Below are 19,135 nucleotides of genomic sequence, written 5' to 3' on the forward strand. Positions count from 1 at the left end.
GTTGAATCAGTGAATACCTGCCATGCCTTCACCTTGCCTTATTGCCAGACAGTAGAATCTGCCCTTTGTACAATGCTGACCTCCTCTCATTCCCCACTTGAAGAAGATGGGAGGTACACAAATATGTCACCTCCAGCCCCCTCCCAAAGTATGTTATTGATGGGCTTTCACCCATCAAGGCTAAATACAGACAGTCAAAAAGCCCGAGGCTGGATCAATTCAGTCTTTGCAGGTTAGTCTAAGCCACGCAGATTAAATGGAAACAGAAGTGAACAGGCATTTACCTTTGATTCAGGAAATGCAGCCACATGTCTGCAGGGGTTCAGGCCAGAAGCCAGGGGTCCTAGAGCACAACCCTCTGGCTGTGTGTTCACTTCCTTTTCCTGATGCGCCTGAGGTCTCTGGGATTTGCAGTCCGGAATTACAGCAGCAGGCCTCTGCAGGGTTGCTCATCACTTCTCCCTGCTTCCAGGTGCCTCTGGGATTTGTAGTCCACAGTTGCAGCCAGCAGTAAGTTTGAGCAGGGGGAGGGGTGTTTAACCCCCCCTCTCTGGCCCCAGACCCCAGTTGGGCTTTGCCTGGGGGGGGGAAGGGGAGGGGAGGACAGTCTTCCTCTGTAGACTGAGCTGTATCCCCAAATGAATTTGCCCCTCCCCCCACTTCTTGTGAAACAGCCCTCACTGCTCCAGCTAGGGAGCAGAGGGGTGGGGCCAGCCCTACTCTCTGGAGCAGACAAAAACATAGCCCAGCCTAGGGCTGAAAAGCTTGCTGGGATGTTGGAGGACTGTGATTTAACTTGAATCAGGAAGGGGTCTGGGACAGAGGTTTCATAAACTAGTTTAACCCAAATCAGGTGAGTCTGATGCTACATTTAGCCAGGTTTATCTTCCAGTTTCAGCCATTTTTAAACTAGTTTATGTACACTGAGCTTCTGTTCTGTTACAGGTTTAAACCAGTTTCTGGTCACTTAAACCAGTTTATGTGTAACTTCTGTCCCTAGCCCAAGAGTCCTGTACCAGCTTTGTGCTGGGCTGTCCTCAAGGGCAAAATACAAATCCTTCTACAAATATATAAAGGTGGTGGCAAGCAAAACCAGGCACCAGAGCTGCAGGTGGGAGAGAGGGCAGGTGTGTGCCATAGGAAGAGATGACTTGGTTCTTCTCCTTTTCCAAATAGGGTAGACTGATTGCAGCAGAGAGCCCCAAGAAGTAAGTTTTCATAGGATAAGCTTTCATTACTGCCCCCCCATCAGATTAAATGCAGATAACTGACGGCCTTTGGGTGTGATACTAAAATGCCCAGCAGAAGCCTTTGGTGTCCAAAGTCCAAGGCTGGTGCAGTTTAGCTGTGACTCCAGAGAGGCACTGGAGTTGTTTTTCTCTCTCTGCATGCTGCTTTGTTGTTCTGCTTGGTGATCTCTGCTGTTAAATCTGATCAATGGTCCACAGCAGTGTAGGTCTGGAAAAGACCCCAGGAAGTTATTGAATCCAACCCTCTACCCAAGACATGAAGGATTCAAGCCTGTGCAGGATTTCGGGTCCAACACCTTACCTATCCAGCCACCATTGCTCCATTGTACTTACTCCAGAGTCCTGGGCTGAAGTTCAAGATGTATTCATAGGCCCTTTCCCCTCCAAACCTGGAGATCAGTATTGATGTTCATCCTTGCTTTCCTTCCCCTGTTTTCTGCCATAGCTCACACTTGATGGCTATGCTGTATAGGCAGAGAGGCAGAGCACATACCCATATGTTCTGCCATAAGGAAACCAGGCTTGAGGGCTTATCTACCAAACAACTGTGCAGGCTTTCTAGTAGTGACTAACTTTAAAATATCAATAGTGTAAGGAGAGACTTGCAGCTGGTGTGGCCAGGCAAGAGCCACATGCATCTCCATATCTGAGAGAGAGATTCATCTCTGACCTGTGGTCAATGGGAGATTTTTTTTTTTTAGTGTTACCAGACTTTCTGCTGAATCTCCACAGCTTTTGTAATGCAGCCCTGAGCCCAGATTGTTCCAAACAAACTAGTGATGGGGGTTGTTTCAGTTCTTGGGTCCCCAACCTAAGATGTTTAACAAGGGCCTGATTATCAGAACATGGGTGTTGTTGCTCTTCTAGGCTGTCTCAAGCTGGGCATCTAAAATCATCAGTTGTTTCAGATGATCTTAGCTTTGTTCACTGGGACTCCTGTGAATGCAATAGCAATGTGTGCCTGGTGCCATTGTTACAGTGGGAAAGTTGCAATAGAGTGATTTTTTTTTTCACAGCTATTCAGGTGCTGTCTTCAAGACTTCTTTACAACCCTGAGCCATGAGAGCAGCTATGCTGCCCTCCTCAACCTTCCTTTGCCTCATGCACCTCAAAGTGTTGTGCCCTGTTTGAGCTTTAGGTGCAACAACCAGACTCATACATGTGGTGCACATATAGCGTTCCTGGGAGTTGGATCATCCCCAAAGGAAGGCGGAAAACTGCTGCTCTTTCAAATGAGGCCTTCCTTATTATTTCTAGTCAATGCCCGCTTCTGTTACAGCAACAAAGGTGGTTTAAGTATAGAGCAGTCCTGTTGAGGCAAAACCAATCTTGGATAAATGTCTCTCAAAATGTTGCAGCAGTGCAAAATTATCGACCAATCTCGGTACCTCTGGGACCTTGTTTTTAATTCGGGACTGACCAGAATGGATACAAATCCATTCTTATTGGTGGACTCAGTTAACAGGATTATCCCTAACCAGACGGCAGGATGGCACACAAATCTGTGATACACATCCTTTATGTATTGAGGCTGCCTTTGTGAAGAGATCTTGTGCTCTCTTGTTTCACTGTGTTAATCTGCGAACTTCTCAACCCATCCAAGCCATTTAAATTAAATAGAGAGAGAACTCCCAAGGGAAGAAAGCTTCTATTGCCTGACAAAGTAGCTTATTACTTTTACCTTAGCTAAGAGAGAGAGAGAGAGAGTGTGTGTGTAATAGGACTTGTGAGAACAAAGGAACGGGGAGTTTGGGGGTATGTCAGCTATAATACAAACTGCAAATACTAGAAATCTTATTTTTCTAGCCCTACGAGTGAGTCTTTCAGTGCTCTTATTGGTTGAATCAAGATGCAGACACAATTTCATCTCCCTTTTGTATTAAAGGAATATAGCAGAATTGAATTTTCTAGGGGTTTGTTTGGGTTTTTTTAAGCTTTACTAAAACTGATGAATGATAGAAATGTTCCTGTGCTGATGAATGATAGAAATGTTCCTGTGCTGTTTAAAGAGCCCATGTAAGACAATTATTTCAAACCAAAAAAGGCCCGAAACAAAGCCCACTTGATTCAGTAGGAGTCTTTCCATTGACTTGAACTTTGATTCAGGCTCCGATCCAAGCACGCATTTCAACAGTCAGGACTTCAAGTGAAAGTTACTATAAACCAGGGGTGTCAAACTCATTTGGCCCTGTGGGCTGAACGAGTGGCATGGGGCTGGTCCACAGCCTGGATCACACCCACGGACTGCCTCCCTGCCCCCAACCTACATGCTGATCCAGCGTGCACAGCAGCTGCCTCGGCTGGTCCAGGACGCTGGCCTGAGCAGGCGCTGCGGGAGGCTCAGCCCAGGGCCAGCCCCAGGGAGCGCTGTGGGCAGTGCATGTCCTGGGCACTGCACGTGGGGCTGGTCTGGCCCAGCACATGAGTGAATGAGGCAGCACTGGGGACCACATTATGGGGTTCTGCAGGTCGTATGTTTTGACATCCCTGCTATAACTGAAAGCGGATATTTGCATCATCCAAGCTGGAGGAAATGTAGAAAGTGAATAGAGCATGTATAAAATCAGTTAAAGTAGATTAGTAACCTTTTTCTATTTGGTGATCCAAAGTTGTGTTCCTAACACAGGTAAATGCACTTGTTACCACTTATGAATTTCAGCTTAACTGGGTCCTTTTAGCACAACTCTGCTGTAATGCTGAAGACTGACTTTGCTTTTTTAAATGCTTTCCCAGTAAAGAAGTATATTCTTCTAACCTAGCAACAAGCTAGCTTCTGAATCAGAAGCATTTAATGCACTCTCTGAGAGTTTCGTAGTCCAAGAAATCCCAATTTTTCAGCCATTCACTTAGGAAGTTTTGAATGATGGTATGTCAGTTTTGGATGTCAATTAGTGTGGAAAATGGTCGTGTAATATAACAAATGCTGGAAAGACTTCTAAATAACATGAAGTTTGTTGCTTTAACAAAGCTCCCATTGATGTCACTGTCAAGAGAAATATAAAGATCTAAGATGTATGAGAGGTTTGTATTCTGAACCTGATCTGAACTTCATAGTGAAGGTCATTTTCCACTCTTCCAGCCACCCCCATCCCTTGTGTATTGCCCCAAATCAGCAATCCAGGAATGATCTCAAGCACCGGTATCCTAATTTAAATTTATGCAAAATCAGTATTAATAATAATTTCACATTTATTTGCAAAGTGCCAGTTGGAGGATGATCCGGACCAATGTCTCTTCAAGGAACATTCATTCTTAATGTTTTTAATTTTTAAAAGCTTTTAATTTTTTGGGGCAATGAAAACCAGCACAAAATTGCTCAACTTTATCAAGGGCCTATTTAAGGTAAACTATGTAATGATAGTTAGATGCGTAATCCTTGTGTTTGATTGGGTGACTGCCTGTATTATAGCCAGTTTGCTATTCTGTCTCCAATGTATTGTATATGAGTGTAGTTTATTAGTGGAGGGGAGAAGAAATAGGTGACGTAAGGGCTATGCTTGAATGAATATCTGTGGGTAACTTCAGACCCACCCTCTCCAAATATCATGAAACAATTTCAGAAGTTGTTGTTTAGTTTTTGTTGCATCTGCATTTCCAAACTCCAACTGGAAGAAAAAAAGCAGGGCTTTCTGTGGTTCATTATGTGGTAGGAATTATCCCTAGCCTTGTGCTGGCACCTGTTCTGGGGAGACCTCTGGACTCACTTTGCCATCTCAATGCTCCTTGTTAAGTGTCTGAACGAGTTCCAGTATCTGCGGTGACTGATTATCGCCAGGAGAGCTCCTAAGGCCCCTCCTGTGTGCAGGTCTTTGAGGTGGGTGAGCAAACTTTGCCCTCTCTCTGCATGTGGACAAACCCCGGGTTGAAGCGACTTGCTCATAGTCACAAATAAAATGAGTGGTAGAGCCTTGGGCACTTATGTCCAGGCCAGTGCTTTTACTGCAAGGCCTTAACTTTTCTGAGCTTCCCCTGTCACCTTCACTGCAGGCCTTGCACTCTTGAATGAGGAATGACTTGAAGCAGTAAATGACACAAAAGAGTCTGATGTGCGAGCCAGTGTTTGGTTTGGGTTGAGGAAATGCGGCTCAAGAGATTGACTGTGTAAAAACCCCTATGTTGTAATGAGGGTCCTGGCTAGGCAAGCATTTTACAACCTCAGCCTGCCACACAACTTGTGATGCTCCTGTTCTGGGCTGGAGTCCTGGACAACTTTTATCAGAGGTATGTTTCCTCACACCACTGAAGTGTGGGGAAACAAGCATTACAGGTGGCAGCCACCTTTTCAGCTTTCCCTTTGCCCAGACATGCAGGGCAGGTGCTGCTAGAAAATGAAATCTTTCAATCACCTCCTCGTCTTCTGTCGCTGTTGACTGGAGGCGCAGTCCTGCTTGTCTCAACCCACCAGTAACAATGACAGTCAGTGGCACCTGTTGACACCTAGCTGCCTGTAACCAGCTCGTATTAATCACTGTCAAGACCACTCCTTATCCTTCATCTTGCTTCTGAAAAACAGTATTTTCAGAAAACCTAAATGCTAGTAGTCAATTCTTTACTATCGGGATTTTGCAGCTGACTGTCATTTCTCCGTACAGTTGCTTAGTGCTAAGACTTGTTGATGGCTGTATTATTTGAACGGATGCTTTAAGTCTTGATTTGTGGCTTTGAGTGGCAAAACTTTTGTGTTGCAGTTCTGCAACATGGTGCAGAAGAAGTAAGCAAACTGTACGCCGGAGAGGATGGAAGGAATTTTGCCCCGTGTAGCTTTGCAGAAGTGGCTTGGGAGAGGGGTTACCTACCTCCAGAACATCGCATGCTGGCCACTGCTACAGGCAGGAAGCCTGGACTTAATGGGCCATTGTCTTTTCTGATTATAGATCAAATATTTTGTTCCTACAAGAGATGTTGGTAGCTTTCAATTCATCCTGTTAACCTCTTGACTCTGGATACCTCTTGCCCAGTGCAGCTCCTCCCAAAGTCTGGTACATTAGTATGGAATTGTATTGACTCTGGCTATTTTTATCTGCCCCCTTGCTTCCAAGAAGAGTGGATTTCCCAACAGTTCCCACTGAAGCAATTATTCATGCTGGCAGAGGTGTGTACGGACTGTGCTTTCAGGATATCCTTTGGCGGGAGCCTAGAGACAGTCTCTGGGAAGAACCTCCTTTGTGAAACGAGGAAGAGAAATGGAACTATTCCTATCCGATCCTCCTCTGTGAAGCACTCTGTGTGAAGTCCAGTGAGTCATGAATTTGTTGGGAAGGCTGTGCTTTCAGGTCCCCCCTTCTACACCCATCTCCCATCTCATCCTGCTGCGTTTCCTCCCTGGATAATACGGTCTCACGGACATGTGCAAAATTGAAAGCAGCATCTAGCGCTCTAGTATGTCCTAGGAATAATACTATGGCAAACCCAAGTGCTGGGAGTGTTTAGGATCTCACTTTTAATGGGTCACACTGTCCTTGTGTTCTTGTCAGTGTGCTAAGGATTCAGATCCTGCAAGAGCAGAACAGCCATTAGATCTTGTGCTCGTCTGTGTCCAGTCTGGAAAGCTTGAGCCGGCTGGACTTTTCTAAGCTGGGTAGTTCAATCTCAAATCTCATCTTGTTTGGTTTGGTTTGTGGGTGTGTTTGGTGCTTGGTGGTTTTTGTGGTTTCTGGGTTTTGTTTTGTGTTCGTGACAAGGTGCAATACTATGGTCCTTTCTTTGAGTGTCTAGCCAACAAAGTAGAAAGATATGATCTTTGTTACGGTAATCGAGTCTTGTTGGTTCTCTTGTTAGCACAATCCAGGTATAGCTTGTATTTGACTGCAGAGCACCAGTGTGAATGAGACATCTGATAAAAATGGCTTGGGATCCTGCCCAGTGTTGGAATCGATCGCAGTCGGACCCCTCTCCCATCCCATCACATCCCAATTGGGAAATACCAGGGGCGATTGCTCGTGTACTGAGGGCAGCGGCACCTGGAACCAAATGAGGAGCTCAGTTTTCAGGGAGCAGGCCAGTCCTGTGGTGTCTTAAGGAAATTTTGTTCAGTAGCTGAGATTATAAGGCAGCAAAAAGTCAGGCCCTTGCCCTAAAGTTGTGGCAATAGAACTGCTAGTGCGCACCCACATTGAGCGTGATTCAGTCGCCCCTGGCAGACCTTGGCTTCTGCCCTTTATTCTGCCACTGAACTGCTGTGTGACCTTGGGCAAGTCCATTCCCTTTTATTGTGTCTTAATTGCCTCACCTTTCCAGCAGAGTTCACGGTATTTAACTCTCTTTGTAAAGCGCTTGGAGACCTCAGTGTTGAAAAGTGTTACGGGACATTATTAAAGCAAGAAAGCCTTGATGCCCAGGAAAGCAGTTCAGTAAAAGTGCCCTGGAAACAGGGGGAGCTGCCTGGCTGGATGATAGCAGCTTCATTTGCTGTTGCAGGTAGATGTCAGCTGAGACCAGGAGCTGCTGTACTAAGTGCATTCAGGAGCGAAAGTCTGTGATGAATACACAGGAGGGTAGAGCAACCCCTAGGCAGGCAGTGGCTCCTGCAGAGAGAACAGGCTCGTGCTTGTATGCTCCTACAGTCTAGGATAAGGGGTGCTTTAGGTCTTGCATTGTTCAGAAATATGCTGTGAGGAAAACATTAACAAGCTCACAGTGCATCCGTCTTCTCAGGGCCTGGTTAGGTTGCAGGCCCCTTGAGGCAGAGGCTTTCTGGCTCTGCCTTCCACAGAGCCGAGCACAAAGTCAGCACTCAATTAAAAGTCAGTATACGGTTTTGTGCTGACTTGGGTTTCTAATATACTGGCCGCGTTTGGTATCAAGCATCCCTGCTCAGAGACAGCAAGCTGTTTGGCTGAAGCTGAGCCCTTTTTAAACTGTCCTGATGGGAAAACAGCTAAGGTAAGGGTTAAGTCACAGCCCCGCTGATGCCTCATTTCTCGCTGATGCATTTGGAGCCCAGCTGCCTCCCAGTGACTGAGAAAATGTAGCTTCTGCTCTCTAAGGGAACCCCATTTTCCCCTCTGCCCTGCTGAGCCCAGGATAAACTGGCCAGCACATGCCCTTCTGAGGCTGCCCGGTCCCAGTGAGGGAAGGAGTGTGGAAGAGCAGGGCTGGAGTGGATGGGCAGGGTGAGGGGTGCCTCATCTCCCTTTGGAAATGGGGAAATAACAAAAGTCACCCAAGTGCAGGTCCCGGAGGGGTTTTAGCGGCTAGAAGGTGCTAAGTTCTGCGACTTGTCTTTGTGCCATTTCTCTTTATTCTCCGCCACGGCATCAGGCATTTGGGTTTTCTTTTTCTGTGAGTAACTCTGCAGCTCGTTACTTCCTGATGGAGGAAAGTGTGGGTTGAATGACAGCTCTCTGGCCAGAAGCACTGACCAAGTAGCAAGGGCGACAGCACGCAGAGTCGGCTCAGGGAGGATGCTTTGCCTTTGGGTTTTCCACCCCTACTTAAACGTACGATTTTAATCATCCCAACCACATACAGAAAAACCAGGAAGGTGCTGGCCAGGGAAAGCAGTAGCACACCTGTCATGGGATGGGTCTGGCATTTGGAGGCAGAAATAGATACTGAGCCATCCTGTTTGGGCAATTAGGCTCTTCCCGTGCTTTCACCACAATAGGCATTTTAGTGTGTGTGACTCGGGGGTGGGGGAGGGATAAAGACAAATGTGCTCCCCTTTTAGAAACACCTGTGCTTTAAAAGAGCCTCCCTCTGGGATGGCATTTATTACATGTATTTTAATTCAGCCGTTCCTTGGGAGGTACTTTGCTTCTGCAGACATGCACATCAATGCCATCCCAGAACTGGGTGTGGGACCCTTAGCCGGTGCCATTTCAGGTTCTTTTCTAAAAGTAACGTCCTTCACATCGCAGGCTGGTGATGGAGCGGAGCAACACCTGCCCTCATCTGCTGTAAGCACACTTGCTGCGCCGCCTTGGCAGCAAGCACATTCTGCATACCACTGGGCGCCTGCCTCTGCCTCGGCTCTTTCGCACCGTGTCTGTTCACCAGATGACTATATTCTGACAGGGCGTTAAATGCAAATGGGAAGAGAAGGTATCCAGGTTGTAGCCACATTGGTCTAGAGAAAAGGGCAATCACAACTCGTAGTAGAGACATCTTTTATTAGACCAAGAATGGGAAGAGCAGCCACTCATTGGGAGCAGGGTCACGAAAAGCCATTTGAGTTATGACGTCTCTGTCACTGCTTCCTCAGCGGTGGAGGGATGAGTGCCCGCAGTGCAGCCATCCGAGGTGAAGGCTGCTGCAGATGTGGCTCCACATGGGTGTTAGCTTGGTCGCAGGTGAACATAGGGAACAGAAAGTGCCGTGTCAGAGGAGAAGGAGAAAAAGATTGAGGAGGCGTTTAGTGTGTGTGTGTGTGTGTGTGTGTGTGTGTAGGGCTCTTTATTTTGCACAACAGACTAGTGATCTTCCCTTCCCTGTGCTTCCATCTGTGCATTAGGCTGCTCCCATCTCTCATGTTTGGCGGAGGGGGACAAACACCCCTGCAGTAGCTCAGCGGGTGGGGACTAACATTGTCTCTGTGCTCAGTTGGATTTGCCTTGGAAGCCAGGACCTACAACTATGACTCAGTAGTTCTGAGTTGATTTTGCATCAACTACACTGATGCAAAATCAGGCTCTATTCCACTTAGGGACTTGTCCTGGACTTGGGTGCTTCCACCTATTTGTCCTTGTTTGTAAGCTCTTGCAGAGCCACTCGTCATTGTGGAGCTCAAGAAGCTCATCCGTCATGGGCAGGAGCAATCATAAAAATTGATTCATGGGAAATGCATCTGGGAGGCAGATCCACTTGACAGATCACAGAGCCGTCGTAGCCTGCATTCGTGGAGTCAATCAGTGCTTTGATGCATATTTGGGTCATAAATAATCTGATACAAATTAAATGTATTATTGTGACAGGTTTATTCTATTATCTATTATTTATTAGGTTCTGTGGTTTCTTTGTGTGCTTTTTTGTGGAGCTGTCAAGTCAACTTCTTAGCTTTCATGAAGCTTGTGACTCGGTTTTGAATAGAATTTGCCACAGAGAAATTCCCCAAGGGGGTCTCAGGTAGCAGGGGAGGCATGCATGCAGGTACACATTTTGGAAGTGGCAGGCTTTGGGGTGTTGGGAAAGAAGATGTTTGTTTAAAAAAAAAAAAAAAGCTTGGATCCTGCTTATCCCCCACTGGCTGAGCGAAACTTGAGTGTGTGACCAGTTCATAGCAAAAGGAAATACAAGTATTGACTTTAGTTAACTCTGGACCAGGCCCTAAACAGTCTGAACGTGGAGTGCTTGCTGTTGGTGAGACAGACACTAGGAGTGAGAGAGATGTTGGGCTGGGTGCTTTTGCTTTTTCCTTGGACGCTTTGTTTTAGTTTTTCTGTACATCTTTTTTACCTCCTAACTAATGCCTGATCTGTGTTCTGGGGCTGAGTGCATTTCAGGGTCGTTCCCAGGGAAGGATCCCCCTGGTCGGACCTACAAGCTGCACCATGGTGATGCAGCCATTTGGGTTGGTTTTCTGCTTCTGTTTCAGTGGTCACAGTTCTTTCTCTGCGTCTTAGTTTATGGCAGACTCAGCCCTGCACGGTGCTGAACGCTTGCTGGCCCCAGTCCAACAAAGCACTTGGCCTCCAAATTAGTGATTTATATAGTGCTTAAATTAAGCGTGTGCTTAACAGCGTAGCTGGATGGAGGCTGGTATAGCTAGGAGTGAGCAAAGTCAACTGTCTGAGCCAGATTCTACTGTGTCATATCCAAGTTTATGAGAGACGAGTCCATCACTGACTGCACAGCGGGCTCCCTGCTGCCGGTTCTGTGGAGGCGAACAGAGTATCCTCCTGCCTTGGCAATGCAGGGGACAGCAGGCTGATGGTTACCTCCTCCTCGGGTTGACCTTGTCTTCTACATTTGAGATTCTCCAGTAGAGCACTGTTCTGTACAGAGACTCCCCAGTGGGTCTCCAGCACCCAGTAGTGCTAAATCATTTGGCTGCTCTGTGCCTCGCTTTCCCCATCTATAAAACGATACTGACTTCATCTGTTTCACAATACTACATAAAAGTGGGAGGGAGGATGATGATACTACCAGCAAAAGTACAGTTCGGTGGAAGTAATGCTTGTGGAAGAGCTGCCAGATTGAACTCCATGTATCCCTCATAATTTCAAAGTACTGTACTTGTAGAAAAGTCATGCTTAGGCCTAAAGGTTGCATGTGCTTCTCTCTTCATGTAATTTTTCTGTCTTTTTATTATTCTTTGTTTATACAAGTTTGCAGATATTGCATTGTAATTATGTCCATTACCAGAATTGTAAATGATTATTTTAATATACTAACTATTCCCGCAAAATATGGATATTAACTAACATACAGATATGTTTTATATCATGTGATTTTTTTTCCCCCCACCCCCAGTTTCAGTAAGTGAAAATGCAAAACCTGTATTATCTTTTAAAAACGGTCATTTTTGAGAATAAGGCTAAGTCCCACGGAAATCACTTATGTATGAATTATTTTCCATTTGTACACACATTCCATCGAAAGGAGTGTGCATCCTTTGCTCCCTGAGTTCCTTTACTGCATTTTAAAAATAGAATGCTCCAGCTAGACAATGTCAGCAGCCCACCCTCTCTCTCGGAAGCCACCCAGTAATTAATATGAATTATAGCCCAGTGACTAAAGAGTCACTGATTCCAGTCTCTCCAGTGTCCCACCAGTCCCCCCACAGCTCAGGAAAACAAACAGGCCTTGCAGTGTCCCATGAAGGTCAATAAACTAGGTATTATCTCTTAGGAAAGTTGCATTGGTATAACTGCATTAATGCAAAATCAGTGCAATTACACAGATCCAAACACCTAGTGTAGACACATTTAAACTGTTTTAAACTTTGTCTGTATTGTTTTCAGATTAACTGTTTTCTAGCCAAATTGAGATTTCATAGATGTTAGGGCTGGAAGAGACCTTGAAGATCAGAGTCCAGCCGCCTGCCCCAGGGGCAGGAAGTCAGCTAGGGTCAAAGGATCCCAGCAAGATAAGCATCCAAATGTTTCTTGAATGAGTCCAGAGTAGGTGCCTGCACCACATCTGGAGGGGGTCTATTCCAGGTCCCAGGGGCTCAGACAGTAAAGAAATTTTTTCTTACGTCCAGCCTAAAATGGTCTTGGAAGAGTTTATGACCGTTGGTCCTTGTTTTTCCTTGGGATGCTCTGGTGAACAGAGGTGCTCCCAGATCCTGATGCACACTCCTGATGTACTTATAGGCAGTCACCAGGTCACCCCTGAGCCTGCACTTCTCCAGACTGAAGAGTCCCATGGCTCTCAGCCTCTCTTCATAAGGTCTGTTCTCTTGCCCTCTGATCATGCACGTGGCTCTCCTCTGGACCCTCTCAAGCTTCTTCACATCCTTCTTGAATTGTGGAGTCCAGAATTGGATGCAGTGCTCCAGTTGTGGCCTCACCAAGGCCGACTACAGCAGGAGGAGGATGTCCTGGGATTTACTTGAGAAGCATCTATAGATGCAAGCCAGGGTTTTGTTTGCTTTACCAGCTGCGACATTGCATTGGTGGCTCATGTTCATCTTATGGTCTGTTGTGACCCCCGAGTCTCTTTCAGCAGTGGTGCTAGCAAGCGTAGCACTGCCAAACCTGTAAGAATGCTTGGCGGGGGGGGTTCCCTGAGGGGTGTTTGAGCTCGTATGAATGTACACATGTTGGGTGTTCACAGCTGTGTCATTAGATTCAGTAGAGACAAGACCCAAGGACTATTTTGGACCATGCTGGAGATGGATACTCTGAAATGGAAGATCTCTGCCAGTGGCCTCCTCTCTTACATGATTGGGGCTCTGCCCTGGTATCTCGGCTGATTGTGGCCAAGTCAAAATGACATGGGGATGTAGCAAGACTTTTGGTGGGTGATATCTTTTATTGGACCAACTGCAGGTTGGGATACTGAGACAAGGGTGTCATAGTACCCTTCCTTGGGTGTCTCACCCAAACCTGAGGAAGGGGATTGCGAGGCCCAAAAGCTTGTCTGAGTCCATCCCTTGTGTGCAATTAGTCCAATAAAAGACATCATCCACAAATGTATTGTCTCTCTCGCATCTTTCCGGGGCCATCACAACTACAAAGTCACTGCAATGCTACCAAAACATGGAGACTCAACCCTGCTTTCAGATAAGTAGGTCCCATGATGCTTTGACTTTAGAAGTCAAAACTCTTTCTTGGAGTGGAATAGTTACTTGGTGAGGCATGCACTGCTGGGTCATGCAACAGTTTAAAACAAAGATTGGTGTTGGCTGGGGATTGGTGCATTCCGTTTAGCCACGCTGCAAGCGCAGCTGGGGGAATAGTAGAGGCTGCTTCTGGAGGTTAGGGAGCGGCTTAGTGTGCTTGGCCCATATCACCCCTGGCATCTCAGTTGAGGCTGCCAACAAGAGGCTCCTCACTTCCCTTCTATGTGTGTTTTAGCATCATGCTGAGGTTTGGGTGGATGCTCTTAATTTACTCTGTTCCCGTTCCCTGGTTCTAAGTTCATGGCAGACTGCGAGGGGCAGAAATGCTTGTAAATTTAATCCAAGTACCCCGCTCTGAAGTTTCCATGGGAGTGGAAAATATGTTTGATTAAGGAAACTATGTCTTCAGAAAGCCTATCAGCATACCTAACTTTGCACATCAGAGCTGGCTGCAGAACATCTAATTAAGTGGAACTGCTCTCTGGGGAACTGGGCTTGCAGAAAAATTAGTTTTCATGTTCTTGGCCTGATGTTTATTAAACGTGTCCTCCCTTTTTTCTTTCCTTTGCAGTTTTTATCTGTAGTTTCATGGTGGCAGCCCCTATATTTGGTTACCTTGGTGACCGTTTCAACCGAAAGATCATTCTCAGCTGTGGGATCTTCTTCTGGTCAGCTGTCACCTTTTCAAGCTCCTTCATCACTGAGCAGGTACGATCTTGGCAGAACTGGGAAATGTCAGCAGAGACATTCTGGAGAGTGTACTGAACAGGGTGGGATCCTTTTCTAAGCTTCCCTCCCCCAGCATACATGTACTGAGGAAGGCCCCTGACAATGATTTAATATATAACCCATTGCAGTGTTTCCCACACTTCCGGGACCTCTGTCAGATCTCAACATGTCTCTTAGGGCACGCTCACATTCAGACTTTACCCTGACGGCTCTGAAGGCGTGTGGAGCTTGGGGCCATAGTGGCCCACCTCTGATGAGCTTGCAGACCATAATTTGGGAACTGCATTGTGTGAGCTTTTGTGGGACAAACTGTAATGCTCATGGTCACATGTTTTATTAAATCCAAAGTGTGTTCTCCCCCCAGGCATATGAATCACAAATATCCCAGGTGAACTGCAGCACAACGTGACATTAACACCTGTGCTTTAGTTTGAGGAAAAGCTTACAGACATTGTACAAATTAAGCAATTTCGTGACTAAACAGCGACTTTCTTGTCCCCTGATGTCATAGCATAATTCATGGTATGCAGACACTGTCTCTGTTTGCAGGACACAGGGTACACAGACTAAGTACATCAGTTTGGGCACAGGTTTTAAATTGGTGTCCTCCATCAGTTTCCGTGACGGGTAGGGAGGGTAAGTGGGAGGGCTTGGATTGGGTATAGCTTCAGCTCCCCTTGCACCAACTAGATGATCTTGCTGGGGAATTGATGTAATCCTTCAGCTCACCTAAGTTTGGCAAGCTATATATAACATCCCTGGCCGCCTTTTGATGTATATCACCACCTTCCCTGTTTCAAGGCCCTGTCAGCATGTTTGTTTTCTTGCCTGTCAAGGATACTGTCAGACAACAATGGCTTGGCAATACGTGAGGGGGGAAAATAATCCTCATTTTAAACCATACCACACAGGAGATTGTGGGTTGCAGGTGGCAACATTCCTGGAGAGAGAGTTATGCCAGTAAATAATTGTTACTGGCGTCATAGACTGATCTCCCTGGCGAGCATCAGGACTTTGTTCCTGTTCTCAGTCTAGCTGCATTCCAGAAATTGCAGTGCTGTGGTCACACCCAGAAAACAGCCAGATCCCCGCCTATACGCACCCATAGACATGCCGTGTGGTTTCCAGTAAACAGTGGTTGCCATCACAGGTGGAGAGGAAGAAGTCACACCTCCAACTTCCTCACCTTCACATCCACTTGGATGGGGCTCTATGTCTAAGCGTTTATTAATAGAAGGCTTTCCCCCCTGTAGAATTGCTCTGGTTTCAGATGAGTCCTTTCAAAGCATGCTATAAATACAATTCTGATTGATGCCAAAAAAGCTGGTAGTCTACCAGGGACAACAGCATCTATGTTAAGCCATTGCACTTTTATTGAGAGCCAGCAGGAAGAACTGACTGCACTTTGTACTCCTTTGCGGTACTTACCTAAGGTAGCCTGTAAGGGTGCGTCCAGATGAGAGAGCCCAGTCTGAGACGCTGCAAGAGGCATGCTGGGAATGAAAATGTCCCCTGTGCTGCATATTTGCAGTGCGGGCTCTAATTTTGATACTGGGAAATCCCAGTATATAAAAAAATAAAAACAAAAAAACCCCTACCCCTGGAAAAAGAGCCGCAGGCAACTGGAGGCTGGGTCCTCCAAAGAGACGCTCTGGCACCTGGCCAGAGCATCTCTATACTTGCCCTCTTCCCATGCTGCTCTGGGATGCTGCCTCAGTGTGTTGGGGCAAATAGGAGCTAGGCAAAGCTTTGGCAGTGGCTCGGGCCCAGGCGCTGTCCAAGGTAAGTGGCGGTGAGAGGGGGAGGAACACACCACTGTGTGTGTGGGGGTGGAGGGACAGGGGGGTGGGAGGGTTGGGTCTCCCACCAGCCCCCCTCGCATGGCACACAGCCCCTGTCAGAACACTCGTGCCCGCTCCTGGCAGAGACCCCCGGTGACATGGGGCTGGCTCCAAACAGCTGCCCAAGGCGCTAGTCTGGTCCCTCCCAAGCACCCTTGGACAGAACCAGGCCACCTCCTGCTGTCATGCGTGGCTTTCAGTGTCACACATAGGGGCTGTGCGCCCTCAGACCTGGCTGGGTCCTGCCTCCATGTGCCCCATGCGCCGTCAGGCCAAGTTGGCTCCATCCGGTCCCTGATCCCCGGTCAAGGACTTCCCAGAAACAGCATGGGGATTGCTGGGGCCTGGGTACAGGGAGCAGAGCAGCAAGGGCTGGCACTACTTACAGCCACAAAGCAGCAGGTAGGACAGCTGAAGCTGGACTCATTTCCTGGTGCTAGGATGCACCTGCTGCCAGGAGGAAGCTAGTGGGGGTAGGCAGTGAGGGGCAAAGGCAGGAACAGGGCACCGGCATATCAGTGCTTCTCAGTGCCCCACATCCTGGTAAGCAAAAGGGGATAGGGGCAGCTCTAATTTTTCTATGATAAAAAAACCAAAAGCAGTTTGAACGGGCCAACACAAGGAGCGCATCTTCTGGGTGATAGCTGTCCAGATGGCAGAGCGGGGCCACCGGAAGACATGACAGCAGTGCTACCTGAAGGCCAACTGTGCAGCCATGGCCCACTAGCAGCTGGCCTAGAGGTGCAGGCAGCTCTGTTGGAGTGCCTGTACCAGAGCCCAGGTGCCTGTTTGGCCCTCATCTGGGTCTGGCAGGCATGTGGCCATGAGATTACAGGTCTAAGGGGGCAGATGCTGTCACAGGTGGCAGCAGGTCACATCCAGGCAGCAGCCCCCACTTCCAGACTGCTGCAGTGGGTAGAGGGTGCAGGGGCCTCTCTAGGTTAGGGCTACTTCAGCAGTCCAGCTGGCACAAGGGACTCATATCCCCAGGTACTAACTGGCTGGGTCTCAGAAGCTCCTAAGGGCAAGTAACCCTGAGCTGCTCACCAGGACAGCTTTTTATACTGCCAGGGCCAGCAAATGCCAGCCACAGCATCTAGCTCCCCCTGGCTGAAGGTTTGGGAGGATCTGGGCAGGGTCAGTTTGCCCCAAGTGGCACAATTTGCCCCCCACCAAAGTGCATGTTCAGGTACGTGTGGTGAGGCACAAACCTCCGGCACATATTTGTACTGGTGTTATTTGAGCTGCTGCAAGTGCACATGCCTGCACGTGTGGACGCACCCTAAGAGGGTAAGTGTGAGCCCTAACGGCAGGATATATTTAAACTCTGCACACCAGGGCTTTTGTTCTTGCTGCTGGAAGTTGTAGGGGTAGGAGAGCTATAACTGAAATACCCTGAGCTGTTTAGTTTCCTTTTGCATTTTAGTTGCTCTTAGCTCTGAGCCACATATGAACCCTGGATCCAGGTATTCTGTACTCCACCTCTGCAACTATATGTCCACCAGCTAGTCAGAAGACAAAGAGTTACTTAGGTACTTCATTGTCATTTATCCAGAACTCAAGGTGTGTTTGCTTGGGGAGGCAGGGAGGAAGGTGTTCATTTTATTTGAGTATTAATTAACATTTGATAGATATGCTTGGTTTTATAAATACAGATGGAGTCAGTAATTTCATGTCATTAAATAAAGTCACCTGAAGTAAGGTGTCTTGGATGGTGAAAAAGGCCTGCTTTGTCCTCTAGCACTCTGTTAAAGAGAGAAAAATTTAATGATATTGGAGCACAATGTTTCTCTAAACGAAGAAAGCTCTTTTCTAATGATTATCCTTGTGTGTCTGATCGTTGCATAGCTATGAGTTGTAAAAATGTTACATTGTTCTCAAACCCAAAGTTATTCATAGAGGTCATTGACCTTACATTTTATCCATTATTGTAGGATATGGGTACATTTTCAGACAAGCATCTGGATTGAATCCACTTGGACATGCCCAGAATGAAGTCAGCATGTGCCTATCTGTGTCTGCACTTTGTAGGTACAAACACCTGCTAACGCTTCTGCTTCATACATGCCCTTTAGTAGCCTTACACAAATCCCTTTGGGGGGGGTTTGGATTTGTTTTGATAGTGTTTGGGGAAAACACTTCTATCAGTTCAGACTCAGCAATAAAATGACAAGATGAGCCTAGAGGTGTGAGTGAACTGTTTTGTGGTACAAAGGCAAGCATTTTACACAGGTAGTTACTAAACTCAAAGGAACTCCTTTATCAAACACATCTCCAGCAACTATATTTTCATCTACATAAAGAGCTAAATAGCTGTCTGATTTCCTACCCCTCCCCACCCTCCCTGGCTACTCCCTCCATTCCTTGCCTGCCAGTGCAGCCTCTCATGAATAACTCTTCAACTTCTTATCTGGGTAGCATTTTGATTAATCAAATTTTTGTTGCCCTATATCTTGGTTGATCATGGAATCATTAAAAAAAATAGGGTTGGAAGGGATCTCAGGTGGTCATCCAGTCCAATCACCTGCTCAAAGCAGGACCATCCCCAAATAAATCATTGCAGCCAAAGCTTTGTCTAGCTGAGTCTTGAAAACCTCCATGGACAGAGAGCCAGCGACTTCTCCAGGAACCTATTCCAGTGCTTTAATATGCTCCTTGTGAGAGAGTTTTTCCTAATATCTTACCTAAACTTCCCTTGCTGCAACTTGAGACCATTGCTCCTTGTTCTGTCATCTGCCACCACTGAGAACAGTCCAGCTTCATCCTATTTTGAACCCCCTGTCAGGTAGCTGAAGGCTGCTATTAAATGCCCCTCAGTCTTCTCTTCTCCAGACTAAATAAGCCCAGCTGGAGCTCTGAGCAGTCATACAGCTCTTTTACATGAAGAGCAACTCTTCTTTCTCTTCTCCCCTGCCTGCCCTTCCTGAACAGTTTATATCCATCTGTGACAGTGCTCCAGTCATGGGAGCTATGCCACCAAGCCTCTGTTATTCCAATCGCATCATAGTTCCGTGAGCAGATAAGTCGGGTGATCACTGCAGCAATCATCAGCTCCCACCATAGCCCAGGTGGTGTGGACATCTTTGCAA

The 19,135-nt window shown here is 47.0% G+C and overlaps 1 protein-coding gene across 4 annotated transcripts in view; it reads left to right on the top strand.

Annotated features, from left to right (window-relative positions):
* Positions 1-19,135, top strand: part of LOC149854103 (sphingosine-1-phosphate transporter SPNS2-like) — a 166,216-nt gene that overhangs the window by 73,143 nt on the left and 73,938 nt on the right. For all 4 annotated transcript variants that reach the window (XM_090026480.1, XM_090026481.1, XM_090026482.1 and 1 more), the window contains exon 3: positions 14,048-14,184. In XM_090026480.1, the coding sequence (XP_089882606.1) occupies positions 14,048-14,184 (137 nt within the window). The remainder of the gene's footprint in view (positions 1-14,047; positions 14,185-19,135) is intronic.

The sequence above is a fragment of the Crocodylus siamensis genome, chromosome 13, assembly GCF_052110815.1.
Source record: "Crocodylus siamensis isolate JL-2025a chromosome 13, ASM5211081v1, whole genome shotgun sequence".
Taxonomy (NCBI): domain Eukaryota; kingdom Metazoa; phylum Chordata; order Crocodylia; family Crocodylidae; genus Crocodylus; species Crocodylus siamensis.